General features: G+C 41.8%; 1 protein-coding gene across 1 annotated transcript; it reads right to left on the reverse strand.

Annotated features, from left to right (window-relative positions):
* Positions 1-2,657: 2,657 nt before the first annotated feature.
* On the reverse strand, positions 2,658-11,499 carry RNF138 (ring finger protein 138). The gene is made up of 7 exons (XM_059815603.1): positions 11,387-11,499; positions 10,236-10,401; positions 8,575-8,690; positions 5,694-5,762; positions 5,081-5,186; positions 4,158-4,265; positions 2,658-2,726 (listed from the first exon to the last, which is right to left on the reverse strand). Exons 1-7 carry the CDS (start codon positions 11,497-11,499, stop codon positions 2,658-2,660), a joined length of 747 nt encoding a protein of 248 aa, XP_059671586.1.
* Positions 11,500-15,460: the final 3,961 nt, after the last annotated feature.

A 15,460-nucleotide genomic window follows, 5' to 3' on the forward strand; every position in this document is an offset into this window, starting at 1 on the left:
TAAAGATTGCATGTTTCGAGTACAAGCATCAGCCATCACAAATACACAGCTTCTTGTGTATGCCTGAGTTTCAGTGAGAAAGATCATGACCAGCAGCAGCGTATTTAAATAATTGTTTCATTTTCATTAAACGCTTACGTAGTGACTGTATTGGATGCAATCTCTTCATATTAAAAGTATAAAATCTTAAGCAAGGCAGTGCCTGCCAATACAGATATTAACATATGCAAATAAAGAGGATAAACATTTTGCAAAATTTTTTAATATTGCATTTATACACATTTGTTGCTTTAAAATGTGTATTCAAGTCTCTCAACATTTAAACATGACCAAAATGCTCAGCAACTACGCATCAAGTGACAACTAATTATTGCTACAGAAAAATTTGTTTCCCAGTTTTAAAATAGATGTAATTTCATTTTCAATTCTCAAGATATGTTCAAGCAATAGAAATAACTAGTTCCAGTGTCCATGAGACATTCTGAATCTGTATTGGCTATAAGCATTTATTGCCAGATCATATAAATATTTTATTGAATCTAAAGAAGTTAACTAAAATTACATGTAAGTATTAAATCCCTTAGGAAATGTATGCAGTAATAGAATCACCACGGTATGCGTTTTTATTTTAAAAAGCTAAAACTTTAGCATCACGCTACCCTTTAAATTCCTTTCTGTCAAAGAGCACTATTTCATAGTCTGCTTTATAGACAAAAAGAGAAAGTAAAAAATCCAAACAACCTTTTCAGTTGGATCAGTGAACCACTCCAAACCAGTATGTGGTCACACAAGCACTGGAGCTGACAGACGAGTGACAATACGCAGACAAGAGTATTGGGGGCAAACAGGGAAGTTGGAGTACAAGATCAAAGTGTGGCCTGCTGCCAAAATACTGTATTAAGCCAACAACAAAATGCAAAACATGTTAAGATGTTGTAAAAAGGATATAACCTTTAGACATTTCTGAAATAGCCAACTTTCTTCGTATTTTAGCCAGCTATGCCTTCAGTAATGTTTTACACTCTTAAAAACCAGAAGATAGAAATGTCAAGTTACAGTGTATAGTGTTTTACTTCCAACACTCAACATATTAGAACTAAGATTCAGTTCTGAAACCCATTACATTGCACAACAAGGCACTTCAACCTTACCAGTTTTGGAACATGAAATATCCCAGTATTTAAAGAATAATCAAAAGTTCTATTTGGAGAGCAAATGGGAGCCAGGACACAAAAAGCAGATTGTACTTTGGCTGCACAACTGATATTATTACACGTAAATCACCAACTAGACTAGGAAAATTACTGGGGATGTTCTCCACCAAGTATACAATACCCATTAAGAACAGTAGCTTGGCAAAGGGCTATGGTGACACAGGATGAATAGTCAGTCCTAAAAGGTATACATTTAGAACAGTCTCTATTTAAACCTACAGTATACAAGCTGTGCAGCTCTTTTTCCCCTTCTCCACATCTGTATTAAATAAAAGACCTTGAAGTTCTTTTACAAATGGATTTTCCATTCAAATTCAAAATTGCATTATTGCTCTGTTTTCTCTGATTTTAATGATGATCTTGCTGGGAATGTGGAAATCTAGAACAGGAACTCTTAAAATATGTTGTTAACTACTTCAGAGCAAGTTTTTCTTCTGAAGTGTTTTTTCAAAGCCTTTGGATGCAGGAGATGTCCAAGTTTCAAACAGTCTTACCAAAATAAACAAGTTTATTTCTGAGTGTTGGTAGGTCTAAAGCCAATTAGTTCCCTAGTTACACAACCTTCCATGAAAGACAGAGCAGACCAAAACTTGAATTCCAAATGCAGCAACAGAAGTTCTTAAAAATCTCCAACAAAATGAAAAACTAGCTGGGCACAATCATATACCAAAAAAGTACATCTTTTGCATGTCATCTTCAATTGCTCAGAAAGTATGTCAGGGGACCATCTTCCCTAGTAGTTGGGAATGCAGGAAAAACTCCTCACCCATCACTTTAGTAAGCATGCGTCCCATTTCAGTTATGCTCCAAAAGGGGAAAAAATAAATGTAATTATGCCTCGGCAGTGGCATCATTCTTTCTCAATGAAAGGTGAAAAAAACCTGCTCTGCATTGTTCATCTAAAGAAATAAAAATATTTGTTTTCTAAAGTTGTTGTTATTTTCATTCACATAGTAATGGTACAAAACAAATCACAATATCAAATAAAACTTTGCCCTTGGGCAGGAGGAGAAAAAAAAAATTATAATCTCATAGATATCTTAGCAGATGACAGCTGAACTTAAAGAAACTCAACAGTGCAACAGAGCATCTTTGCATGTCTTTCTAAAGATACTACTTTCAAAGTTGGGTTTGGTGAATTAAAATATCTGACATTACTAAAAGAAACTGTGTAATTAACAGAGTAGTAAAAGTTAGAGAAAATAAAGACAACAGTGAGAAGTTCCAAAAAGGTCCCTAATTCCACAGGGACAGACCTCAGTAAAGATGTGAAGTTTGAGTTTCAGCAAAATAATTTATGAAAAGTCCTTATGAGTGTGGAAAAAAGTTAAGCCTGAAAAGTGGTTACTGAATACCATTTTTATTAATATACACTTCAGATTACCAACAGAATTAATGTAATTTTTCTCTCAGATAATCAGTAAGATGAAGGGGGGCTATACTTTAAAAGTTCACATGACAGGATTCTTGAACTGCATTTTGGTATTGGGCTTCTTCATCAAGCTGAAGATTCTAAACAAAATGAAAACATCATCAAAATGGACAAATACTCAAGATGTACCATAGGCTTTAGTTTAATCATTCATTTTCCCCATTTTAACATAGGAATTGGCACCCAGATGAAGACTCTCCATCTTTATGTGTATTGGATGCTTGTTTATGTTGCACAGTATCTTTTATTTAACCAAGTACCAAGAGATACATGAGACAGGAGAAGAATCAGATGAATGGGACAAGGCTCATTAAGCAGAAGGGGCCATCTTCTCTCCCTGGCTCAATTACATTACAGAATAGCCAGCTCAGGAAAGCTGACTGTGTCACACAATTCTTACAACAAGGCTTCCAACCAGCCATAATATCCTCCATTAATAAAAACAACATGTGATCCCAAGACACCAGTAATCATAAACTGTTGAGAATATACTGCTTAAAATGAGCAAGCAAACATGTATCACAAAAGATGGGTGGTTAACTCTACTACTTTTGAAAAGCTATCTTCCCAGTTGTTAATATGCCAGAGTAACACACCTTTTTAGTGCAATTCTGGTAGCTTTCCCAATCAGAATTCCAATCACCAGTTCTACGTCCTCAAACATGCAAGATGCAGTCATGTTGAAGAGCCCAATCGCCTGTATCAATCTCCTAGCTCTTCATGCTTTTGTCACAGATCACGCAACACAAACACCACCACAGATCATCTTCGCCATCTTTATCCAGTGCGGCTGCCTATGCCTCAAATACTATGCTTGTCCACACAAAGCTCAAGCAGCGTACCCCAAAGCCCGTCAAATTCTGTAGAAACTACAACACAAACTCTCCAGCTCTCTAGTCCCATATGCAGAATTCAACTGGTTGGCTTGACTTAGAATCCACCCACTGCCTACATCTGAGTATGTAGCTCTGCATCTACTTCAAGGTCATTTACTCAAAGTGAGCCCGAAAGGAGGCAACCAGAACAATTAAATGACATATCTCTCTCTCACATTGCAGCCTCTCTCGCAACATACTGGAAGAGAGGCTGTAGGAGCAATACCAGCTAGTCAAGCTGCACTATGAGTCCTGAGAATTATGATTTAGCCATTTCTGCCATAGAAGGTCAAAAATGTCAATAAAACAGAGTAGCATCTATTTATTTCCCCCAGAAGCAGCAGTAATAAACTGTTCTGGAGGAACTAATAGTTCAGATTGAGAACACTAAGCTAAAGACTTAATTCATCAGTTTGGAGCAGAGCTTAACTTGACAAAACCTATTCCTGGTAGCACTTCATGTTGATAATGGGAAGTTTAAGAACAGACAGGCCTACTTCTGAGTTCTGTACCGTGCAGGAACATAGCATTTCCAGAGCACAAACAAGTTGGGTACAAATTTTTTATTTGGCATTTTTATTTATAGAAAAAAAGTTACCATTTATTCCCCTACACATCAAAGAAGAAAAAGCTTACCACAAATTCTCCGTAGTCAAACCGATGTCTTAGATTTAGATGGCTAACAAGATTTCTAGTAACCTGGTTAGTATCTGCCCAAGGAAGAGATACACAAATAGGACAGATCTGAATTTGGAGGGGAAGGGGAAAGAGAGAGAATTAAAAAAAAAGTTATTGATAATACAGAATGCATTAAAGACATGTTCTGCAGGAATAACTAGTCTATTACTCATCCACTACCAAAATACAGTGAAGATGTTCACATAAAATCATAATTCTAAGTGTTCTTTTCCTCAATTGTGTAACATTCAAAAATTACATTTCAACTTGCCAAACTTCTTAAGCGTTTCTTTTAGGAGCGGGGGATTATCACATCTGTCTGACACTCTTTTTGTCAATTTCTGTTGCTTAAAATTTAGAAAAGAAAGTGATTACTGCATCCTACTTCTTGTTCGGGAGGATTTTCATACAATAGAGATCAAGTAAGCCGAAAGAAAAAATAACACCCTATACGGATGAAAAGAATAGAAAACCAAACAGTTTTTTCTCCTTCACTCCCTTTGATTACCTTAGATTACTTTTCAAGTAACTGTAGCTTTCACATGAAATGATAGTCATGCTACAAATGAGATTCTGTAGAAACAGTTCTGAGCTACTAAATGAAGAAGAGTAAGCGTCAGGCTCAAACACTGAGTTTGTTTCACACCAAGATAAATGAGACAGCTAAGTCAGAAATGCCTTAGAACCGACAAGAAGCTGGACAAGGAACATTTTCTAATGAGAGTCACTCCTCAAGTTAAATAATGCACTGCATTAAGTATGTTGTCTTTCTCAGACCACAGTGATCTTTACAGAAATAGACTAACTATTGCACATTTAAAATTGTTCACATAATTATAATGAAAGTAACTTAAGAAGCATACATAAGCAACTCTACTTACTACAGGAACTATCTGATAAAGATGTCTATTATTACAGTGATCCAGCAAACGTTGTCTGGTAAAATTGGCTTCCTGACACAGGGGACATTTGAAGGTTGGATGTCCACTGTAAACAGAAATACACAACATTAAACAGAAAAGAGAGGTTTAGAAGTAGTGTTACAGAAAGCTTAATTCATCTGTTACCTTGTTATTATTGTCTGTTATTTTGATAACAACAAAAAAATCCCCACCCTCACTGACATAACAGTGGATCTAATGGAGTTCTATTGCTACTTCCAAATTGCAATTTTAAAGCACATTTATTATTTGTACACCTAAATGCATTCTTCTGAGAGTCGGACTTTAGAAAATTCTTTTGTTCCAATTGCAACTGCACCCTGTTCTTACTTACTCGTAACATCTTTTAGTTCAAATCCTTCAGTAAAGTACTGAAAAAAAACAAATTCTAACATATAGATGCAAACATAGAAGAAACGACAGGGTTTTTTTAATACAACTTGTTGTATTAAATACAATAGCTAGTCTGGGCTTTTTTTCAAGTTAGTAGAAGCTTGTACTATGATTGTCTGGATCTATTTTAATAGTAACTGTAGAAAAATAAGCAGCCTACCTTGTTTCTCCTTGAAGTATTTGATTATTAGCCATCTCGCCATTATCTGATATTGCATCACTCCTGCTACTTTAAATGAAGAAAAAAAAACCACCAGTGAAAACTGAGATTATTTTACTCCACTATAAAAATTTTTAGAAGTTTAACAGTAACTGGGAGGGGGGAAATAAATATAAATATATATATATATATCTCTCTCTCCACTAAGTCCCATGAATTTCAAGGAAAAACATATAATGGCACATATTTTAACTCTCACAACTTCTCCTTTGGATCAAGGTATGTGTGGGTATTTAGTTTCCATGGTGACCCTTGGTGGAATACTACACAACTTTACAGAAAGTGGTATATAAGACAACAGACATTTAGTCAACAAGAATGGTAATGGAGATTACAGCCAAGTAGCTCAAAAGGCATTATGAACTATGTGAATGTAAGACAGGTAGCACTTTCTAAGTTTTTTGACTTAGGACTACGTAAATAGGCATTTAACTGCCATGTGTTTACACAAGTAATTTAAAACTTTCAACTATAGCAAGATAAATTTTCTTACGCTGTGCACAAACTATTTCCTAAAGCAAGAGTGACAGACAGGAATATTTTAGAAAGTAAATCTGACCATATATACACCTCTAGCTAAACCAGAAGAAACTGCTCAGACATGCTGATCATCCTAAGAACATGAGTATTTACGGTCACAAATATGGTCACGGTACATTTTTTATACTTCTGTAATATTTTAAGCATACCTGTTCTACTGTGGCATAGTCAATAAATAGTGATATAACAATATCCAGACACTTCGGTGAAACATAGAATAGAATATTTCAGTTGGAAGGGACCTACAACGATCATCTAGTCCAGCTGCCTGACAACTCCAGGGCTGACCAAAAGCTAAACCATGTTATTAAGGGCATTGTCAAAATGCCTCTTAAATGCTGACAGGCTTGGGGCACCGACCACCTCTCTAGGAAGCCTGTTGCAGTGTTTGACCACCCTCTTGGTAAAGAAATGCTTCCTAATGTCCAGTCTAAACCTCCCCTGGCGCAGCTTTGAACCATTCCCATGGGTCCTATCACTGGGTACCAGGGAGAAGAGCTCAGCACCTCCCTCTCCACTTCCCCTCCTCAGGAAGCTGTAGAGAGCAATGAGGTCACCCCTCAGCCTCCTTTTCTCCAAACTATACAAACCCAGAGTCCTTGCCCGCTCCTCATAGGACATTCCTTCCAGCCCTTTCACCAGCTTTGTTGCCTGCCTCTGGACACATTCAAGGACCTTCACATCCTTCTTAAATTGTGGGGCCCAGAACCGGGATAACCACCTCTTTTGACCGGCTGGTTACGCTGTGTCTAGATGCACTCCAGGATGCTATTTGCCCTCGTGGCTGCCAGGGCACACTGCTGACTCATAGTGACTGCTGCAGACCAGCACCCCTAGATTCCTTTCTGCAGGGCTACTCTCCAGCCACTCCTCTCCCCATTTATACTTGTGCCTGGCGTTACTCCATCCTAGGTGCAGAATCCAGCACTTCAACTTGTTAAATTTCATCCCATTAATCATAGCCCAATGCTCCAATCTATCTAGATTCCTCTGCAAGGCATCCCGTCCTTCGAGACAGTCAACTGCACCTCCCAGTCTGGTATTATCAGCAAACTTGCTAATGGTGCATTCAACTCCTGCATCCAGATCACTGCTAAATATATTGAACCGAACTGGGCCTACAATTGAGCCCTGAGGAACACAGCTGGCGACCAGTTGCCAGCCGACCGGCTGCCAGCCAGATGTAGCTCCATTCACTACAACCCTTTAAGCCCTGCCGTTCAGCCAGTTCTTCACCCAGCGCACCATGTACCTGCTCATCCCCACAGTTGGACAACTTGTCCAGAAGTATGCTGTGAGGGACAGTATCAAAAGCCTTACTAAAATCCAGAAAAACTCCATCCACCACCTTCCCTTCATCTACTAGGCAGGTGACCTTATCATAGAAGGGTATCAAATTAGTTAAACAGGACTTTCCCTTTATGAACGCATGCTGACTGTGCCTGATGATTGCATTATTCTTTAAAGGCCTTTCAATAGTACTCAGTATAATCTTCTCTGTAATTTTTCCAGGAACATTGCTGCAGCTAGTCCTGGTAACAGCTTAAAGTTCCGCTTTCAATACACTGATGGGGTGAAAACCAAACACAGAGAAGTTCAGACTGCTAAAAATAAAAAATAGATGTAAAAATAAAGTAAATAAAGGACAGGCTATATATAATAAAGCTCTATGAAACTAATATGTAAAAAAAGGTCTTCAAAAATAAGCAAAAATTCTCAACTAAACAAAATACATCAGTGCAAAGGTATGAAAAAGAAAGTTCTTTACTGCCTGAAAAACAAACGGTAAGTGGCATTTCTGTGTTATGGTGTGTAACATACTGCAGTTCCTTATACATTTCATAAGATATCACTTCAAAATAAATTCAATCAGAAAGCAAAAGCTTGCACAGTAATGCTTTGAAACAGGATACCCACTAAAACAGACTTAGGAAAGGGGGGGCAGGAATAAAAAGAGAAGGAAGCTTCCCTGGAACTAAATATTATGAAATGTATTACAAAGTAAGCTGCTCAAATGCTGTCAAGGCAATGAAAGCAAGCTATAAATACTATACACTTTTTAGGAGAGTCCCTAGAAGACATTCCAAACCATGACGTAGAAAGGTTTTCTTCTGTTTGCTAAGAGTAAAGAAAAAGACCTGGGAAAACTGTCATTTTTTGAAGCACAAAAATACAGACAATAATTATTGCAAAAAGAAGGCATGCCCTGGAAAAAAACACTTTCCTTGGGGGGTGGGGGGGAGAAGAAGATGCATTGCTATACATAAAACACCCTGATTACCTGTTCCCTGTTGAATCCTGGGCAATCTGTAAGTTTGGAATAATAGAAGAAACACCATATTCATCCTGATACTTCTTACACGTTTTATAATGCTGTCTCATCCACGAAAATCTAACCTGTAAATGAAATGCCAAACTATTGAAATTATACTAAACAATCCAGGGATAGAAGGAAGAGATAATTCTGCCAACAGAAAGCAATGCATGCAGGAATTATTTAGACATCATATGCAGCAGAAACCAGAACTTGTGTCTCCCCTCTCAGCATGAACACTTTCTTCCCCAACAGGAGATCTTCGTTTTCTTTTTCCATAGAGCCTCTGTCACTCTGTGAGACTGGAGAACATTCCCACGGCCCAAACCCCCAACAGCCAAGCAACTGAGAGAGCTCTCTCAGGGGTGAAAGATGCGAGTAAATTCCATTTAACTGAAACAAAGCCACAGGAACTACACTTCCCAGATCCAGGATCAATGACTGATGAGCTACAACAGAGAGGGGCTGTGAAGATGGGATAAGCAACACTGCTCCTTCAGTCGTCTCTGGCCTGCTGTTACCTTGTGCAGAGCAAAGTCTTTTTGCATTAGGTGTGTTCTGAGAATACAGAACTTCTCTCTTGGAGAGGGAAAAAAAAAGAAAAAGAAAAAAAAAAAAGGTGAATGAACACCAACTTGAGGCTGCCTATCCAGCCTAAATGCAAGGTAAGACAATGAGTTGCTTAGATTTGTCAGAAGACAGCTGTGCTGGACATGCCCTAAATCAGAATTTCAGGTCCAACAGCACCGTCAGAAAGTGCTTATAGGTTTGGAGGCTGAATAAGATCGCATCTCCTGCACCTGTCCCTAAATTACATTAGAGTTCTTCTGGGGATCCATTTGGTTCTTCTTTCCAGTTTACCAACTTGCTATTGTTTCTTTCTCCTACCTTTTCATCCTAATGAACCATGGGGTATACAGCAAGCAGCTCAGCTTTCCACTAGTGCTAATCTTCACATTGGCACAACTAAGTCCCAGGTGAAACGAAACAAACACGAAGACAACTACCTGGACTTGGTGCAATTTGATGTTAACAAAATGTGTGGCTGAAATCCTGCATCCACTTACATCAGAAGAGAGATTACTTTTGATTTCAGTGGGGGTCAGGATTTCACCCAGTGATCTGAAAATAATGACCCCTTTACAAAGTGAATGAAGGGAATTTAAACAGACTGATGGGGCAGGGGGAAATTACATATGATTTTATGTACACCGAGAGTAATCAACCTGTATTTTTTAGTTTTAAATTGAATTTCTCAGTAGCTCTAAGCACTTTCATTTCCACAGTGAAAGTTTCTGAACTTTTCCATATATCTGCAACTTTCACTTTCAGCTGTCTAGTATTTCTTCCGCCAGTTTTATAGCTATATCCAGTTTTTGCACTGTTTGGGGAAAAAACTGGCACTCCGCTTAAAAAGTCCTTACAGACAATACAAGATCCTCTTTCAGCTTACGTCTCTTAGGCACACCTAGCAGGCACTGCATCCCTAGTATATGCAGAAGCCATACAAAGCTCAGTTCAAAATGCTATAGGCTCTTTAGCTCCAAGACAAGAATGACACACAGTAAAAGTGTGTCTGGTCAAAAATAAGAACAATTTATCCAACTTTTTGTAAAGTTTTACTCTACCTGCTTCTCACAGCATCTACAGCCCCCAGAAGCTTTCTTCATACTGTTTTCAACATCTAGAGCCCTTTTGGGATATGTTCTTTCTTTTTTAGTCACGCTCCCCCGGCAGAGAGGACAATGTGTTCCACTTTCTCTGATGGCTGTCAAGAAGCACTTCCTGCAAAACCTAAATTAAAAAGTTACCACAAACACAGGTTAGCAAAATAAAGAGAGTTAGAGACTTTGTCCTTGAAGAGAGCTGGGTGATTATTAGGAAAAAAAGATACATATCAGAGTAATAAAAATCTTTAAAAAAAAAATAAATATAAGCAAAAAGAAATACTGGTGCTTACAAAGAAGTATACGGAAATTAGGGGAACTTGGTAACGCACTTTACCTAAACATCTTACTATTTACTGTCTAGTATTCCTGAGCTGTACACCAGATTGATCATTAATGAGATGTTAAATGGTGCAGCAGGCACGTGATATTGCAAAATCTTATCAAAGTAACTCCTGCTTATTGTCCTTAAGCGGTGCCAAAAATACTGCAAAGCTTCATTTAGCATGCATTTCCAAAGATCTGAGTTCATCAGCTTTTGTAGTCCTCCTCGTGCGCCAACTGCCAAGGCTATTTTGCTGTCCTACGAAGTAGTACTTTGTAATTAAACGTTCCTCTGAAAAATGCAGAATAGATGAACTGAAAAGAGAGAACAACTATGCTATGGTCCTTGTTTGAAAGCGAACAGGAAACTATAAAGTTAAAAGCACAAGTTATAGGTTAGATGTGCAAGACGTTTTCACCGGCTGTGAAACTCGGCCACCACCGAGCAGACAACCGGGGGCTCGCTTCAAGAGGTGGCTTTCCTAACTGACCGGTCCTCATCCGCTACAAGAGAGAGAGGCGAGGGAAGGCTGGGGCAGCACTTCGCACGCAAGCTTTAAAGCCGGCTCGCGGCGGCGGCGTCTCAGTCCCCGGGGCGGCTGGAGGGAAGGAGCTCCGCGGGTCCCGCCGCGCGTCCCGTCCGCCGGCGCGGCTGGCTCCAGGCCGAGGGTCTGCACGCTGGGGCGTGAGGGCAGAGAGGTAAAAGGCAGAGAACCGGCGGAGGCGAGGTAACGGCTCGTGAGGGGGGCGGGGGGGCGCGGGAGGGGGCGGCAGGGAGGAATACCCACACGTGCTGGCAGTTCGCAGTCCTCACGGGCGTTTTGAACACCTCCTGGCAGACGGGACAGTAAAAATCATCCTCGCTGAAGCACGCCGCCGCCGCGGCGGCTCCCTCGGCCATGGCAACACGTCAGGGCCTCTCCGTGCGGCTCGGGGACGAGAAACAAGCCCCGCCCTGGCGAGCTGAGCTGAGCTCCGCTCCCGCAGGGCGCGGCCGGGCAGCCCCGGCCCGCGGGACACAGCGGAGGGCGCCGGGGGACTGGGAAAAGATGGCGGGTGGGCACCTGGCACCAGGTGGGAGGCCGGGCTGCGGCGGAGGCGGTGGGAGAGCGGGCCCGGCCTGCGCGCCGCACGCCCCGCCTCTGCCTGCCTGCCTGCCTCCCTCCCTCCCCCCGTCCCCGGTGCGGGAAGCGCCCCCGCCCCGCGCTCTCTACCCGGCGGTGCCCGGGGAGGGAGCCACCGCGGCGGCTGCCGCCTCCCAGCGGCCCAGCCGCAACTCCGACCGGCCTCCCGGCGGCACCCACGCCCCGCCGCCGCTCTACCCGGGGGGTGGGCAGGGGCGGGACCGGGGCCTGGGTTTCCATGGCGACCGCCTGCCGGCCCGGCGGGGCGGCCTCCGCTCCGCCCTGCCCTTGAGGCTTCCCCGCTCCGCCTACCGCTGTGCGCCGGCCCCACCGCCCTCCTGGGGCCGGCGGGTGCCGGCGCCGCGCATCTCTCCTCCCCTTCCGCAGGCGCCTGGGATCGCGGCGCCGCCGGGTAGGGTCGAGGGACCGGCGCCGGCGGGGGGCACCCTGTGGCAGGAGACGGTCCCACCCCCTCAGCGTGTGCCCGCTAGGGGGCGCCGCGGTGCCCGCCGCCCCGGCTCCGGCCCCCGGCCCAGGCCCGACACCGGGGGAGAGCCTTTACCACCACCTTCTGCACAAATAAGGCAGTGGTGGAAACGTTTCTGCTCGGCTTTTCATATATTTATAGATTGACTGATACTAGCAGTAATTTTATGCAGCAGTTCTAGTGGTATTAGTAATATTTGGGCCAGGATTTCTGCGTCCTGAATTATACTCAAAAAAATCTTAATTTAGCAGCGTGACTGTGTGCTTTTCTTCCAGGATAAGGAATTATAATAATATTATTACCGCAAAGTAGTAGTGCCAACAAATTTCTCCCAGCAGACAAGACTTTGGACCTGTTAAGCGCATCTAGCACTGACCTCCTTGAACATAACTCTTGGCAGGTAAACATCAAACAAAATGCTGGTAATACTTTAAAAATAAATGGATTCATAGAGATTATATTTTTCCAGAATATATTAATCTGTGAAGATTATATTAATAATAAAACAGATTCAGGCTAGGCTTGGTCTCTCACCCCATATGAAAGATGTGGGACAAGGGCTGAGGAGAAATGGGTCCTTCACCTTCGTTTTCCCTGTCTCCTTGGGACTGCAGCTGTCTATACCACGGCTGGATGTTCAGACATCCCTAGGTGGGGAGATCTCTGCGACCTGTGGTTCACCAATCCTTCAGCCTCCAGCATTTCAAAACTATTTAGGCTTCAGACATCCATCAGAGCTGCTTCTTGTATCTGCCAGTGATCAGCAGCAAGAGGCAATGCTCACACCACCATCTGGGCTCAGGGTTTGGAGGGGGGAGAGAGGACCACAGGAGATGACGCTGAAGCTCAGGTCTTGCTTCGGGTGAGGGGTGAACCATGCTGTGATTCTGCGAAGGATGCTAGCTCTGTTTTCTTATTCAGGATCTATCACAATTACTATTAGCTAAAAATGCTAGTATCTTCCTAAGCAAAAGCAGAGACCCGAGTAAAGCCAATGACAACCCTCAATACCTTCTTTTTAGACCACGTGGAGGCAAAATTTGAATGCCTTTAAGTACTAGGAGATCTGGAACTGAGGGGAAGCACATCCTAAGTGATGGACACAACCTAAGATTTAAGTTGCCTGGGCTGGGATATTTGCTGTCCATGCTTCAGGTTGGGAGAAAATCCAGTGCAAAAGGCAGCACTCCCTGGGCAGGAATCTCCCTGGAGAGGACAGGCTGGGGATTTGAGGCATTGCAGTAAGATGTTCTCTGGTAACTGTGGCTGTGCTAGCTCAGGAGGTTACTGTTCCCCTGTGCTCATCTCATTACTGCTCTGTTAGAGGCTGCTAGGGGCTAGCTGAGCTGTTCATGGGCTGGGAAAAAACGTTACTATTTAAAGTGATTAACTGAGTATCTTCTCTGAAATGAAGTAGGAAGCCAGACTTGTAGATCTGAGTAGCCACAACCGGTAACAACTGGCAGTTGGTGGCAGTAACCTCTTCAACAGTGCAAGCACAGCCAAAAGAAGTCACATAACTACACCTGAAGTGGTAAATAGCCTGCAGAACACTTCATGTGCATTTATTTTTGTGTCAGGACTATACCATGGTTGCATAGCTAGCTTCAGGTATGCTCTATCCACGCCATGAAAATACATTAAAAGGAAGCATTACAGAAGCCTCAGTTTAGATGCTACACAACTGCCTTGCATTACTCATTGGGAGGAAGGCAGCACGGCCTTCAGCCTCAGCACTTGAGAGGCTGGCAGAGATGGGCTTCCAAGTCTTTTCAGTCTTCCTGTATGACTTCAGACAAGCATGTCTTTATGCCTCAATTTCTCAGTCTGTAAAAGGGGAGCAGTTTTTAATCACCAAATAAGGCTGCTGTGAAGTTAAATTAATTACTGCAGGTAAAGAGGGTTACGTCCTCTGAAGGCAGGTGTTAAACAAAAGCAAAGATATATTACTAAAAGAATATGATAAGTCCATTTGAACTTTGTTTGGGAGACCGCAGTATTTATTGATTAGTAGCTTTTGGCAGGGGGAGAAATTGCGCTGATGACCTTAGGGAAGTAAACTACAGAAAGGTGTGTGTGAGGGCATTCATGCTGTTGCTAACGTTATTGTAAATCTCGATCCTTTAATAAAGCTGTGACCTTGGAGTTGACAACTAGTACGCTATGGGGCAATATATAGCATGGCACCAGCCTTGGAAATCTTACATAGTTTTTGCCATTGACATAGACAACATGTAAAGAGAAATCAGGTAGCTGAAGCTTATGAAACACATTTATTTGAAGGAAAGCATTTTAAATCAGACTTTTTAGATGAAATTAAATCAATGGCCCTGCCAACCTTTTATTCCTCATGCTAAAACGTGTTTGTGCAATGAAATCTCAATAGTGAAAACCTGTAGAAGTGCTCATAAAATTTTGCAGTTTGTGGTGGGCAGCTGTCACTGAAAAGGTCCATTTTAGATTACCTTTGCATAGCTGTTGTACAACTTTGTATGACTACTTCTTGTACGACTATTATTTTGGTTGCTTTCTTGACGCTGCTGCTGCAAGAACAGCACATCTCCTTGTCAATATGAAAAGGGCAGTTTTTTTTTCTGTGGGAGAGGTCAAAGATGGATGTCAGCACAGGGGAATGAGAGAAAGCTGTGTAACTGCAGGGGGCTCAGAAGGTGCCACGTGCAAGCGGAAGGACATCCTTTGCTTTTGCCAGGTGTATCTGTATCACTACCGACAAAGAACGCTTGGAGCCACAGACAAAACTAAAACCAATGCTGCTATGGCAGCAGGTTATTTCATAGATACAAAAAGTTCTCTATACATTTTTTAGATGTGCAAGAAGCCGTAAGTCCAGTAACTTATACACCAATCTATTTGGCTACTTTGCTTTTGGCAGAACAAATTTTTTTTAATTACTCAAATTATTCCCATGAATTCCACCCTTCGGAACAGCACTGTCCATCTTTCTGACTGAGAAGCTTTCATTCCCAAGGACAGTTCTCAAAGACAAAGGAAAGCAACTTTCCCAGGCACATGAAACATTGAATCTTTCTCTTCCCCAAAATGAGCCACTTTGTGATTCCAAGAAAAAACAGTAAAGAACCTAAAGTCTATTGGGAGTTTCCTTGTTAAGATGTTACCCTGTGATTAAAGCTACTTTAATAACTGTACATGCTTCTTGGCAAGAACATGAATTTTAATTTCTTACAGATCAACTGCATCTTTGAAAGATAGTATACTGTACATGTAAAAAA

Source organism: Gavia stellata, chromosome 3, assembly GCF_030936135.1.
Source record: "Gavia stellata isolate bGavSte3 chromosome 3, bGavSte3.hap2, whole genome shotgun sequence".
Lineage (NCBI taxonomy): Eukaryota > Metazoa > Chordata > Aves > Gaviiformes > Gaviidae > Gavia > Gavia stellata.

Coding starts and splice junctions, on each gene's coding strand:
- RNF138 (XM_059815603.1), bottom strand. CDS start 11,499: ATGGCCGAGGGAGCCGCCGCGGCGGCGGCGTGCTTCAGCGAGGATGAT. Junction 10,402..11,386: donor ACTGCGAACTGCCAGCACGT/GTGGGTATTCCT, acceptor TTTTTAATTTAG/GTTTTGCAGGAAGTGCTTCT. Junction 5,763..8,574: donor CAGGATTCAACAGGGAACAG/GTAATCAGGGTG, acceptor CTTCATTTAAAG/TAGCAGGAGTGATGCAATAT.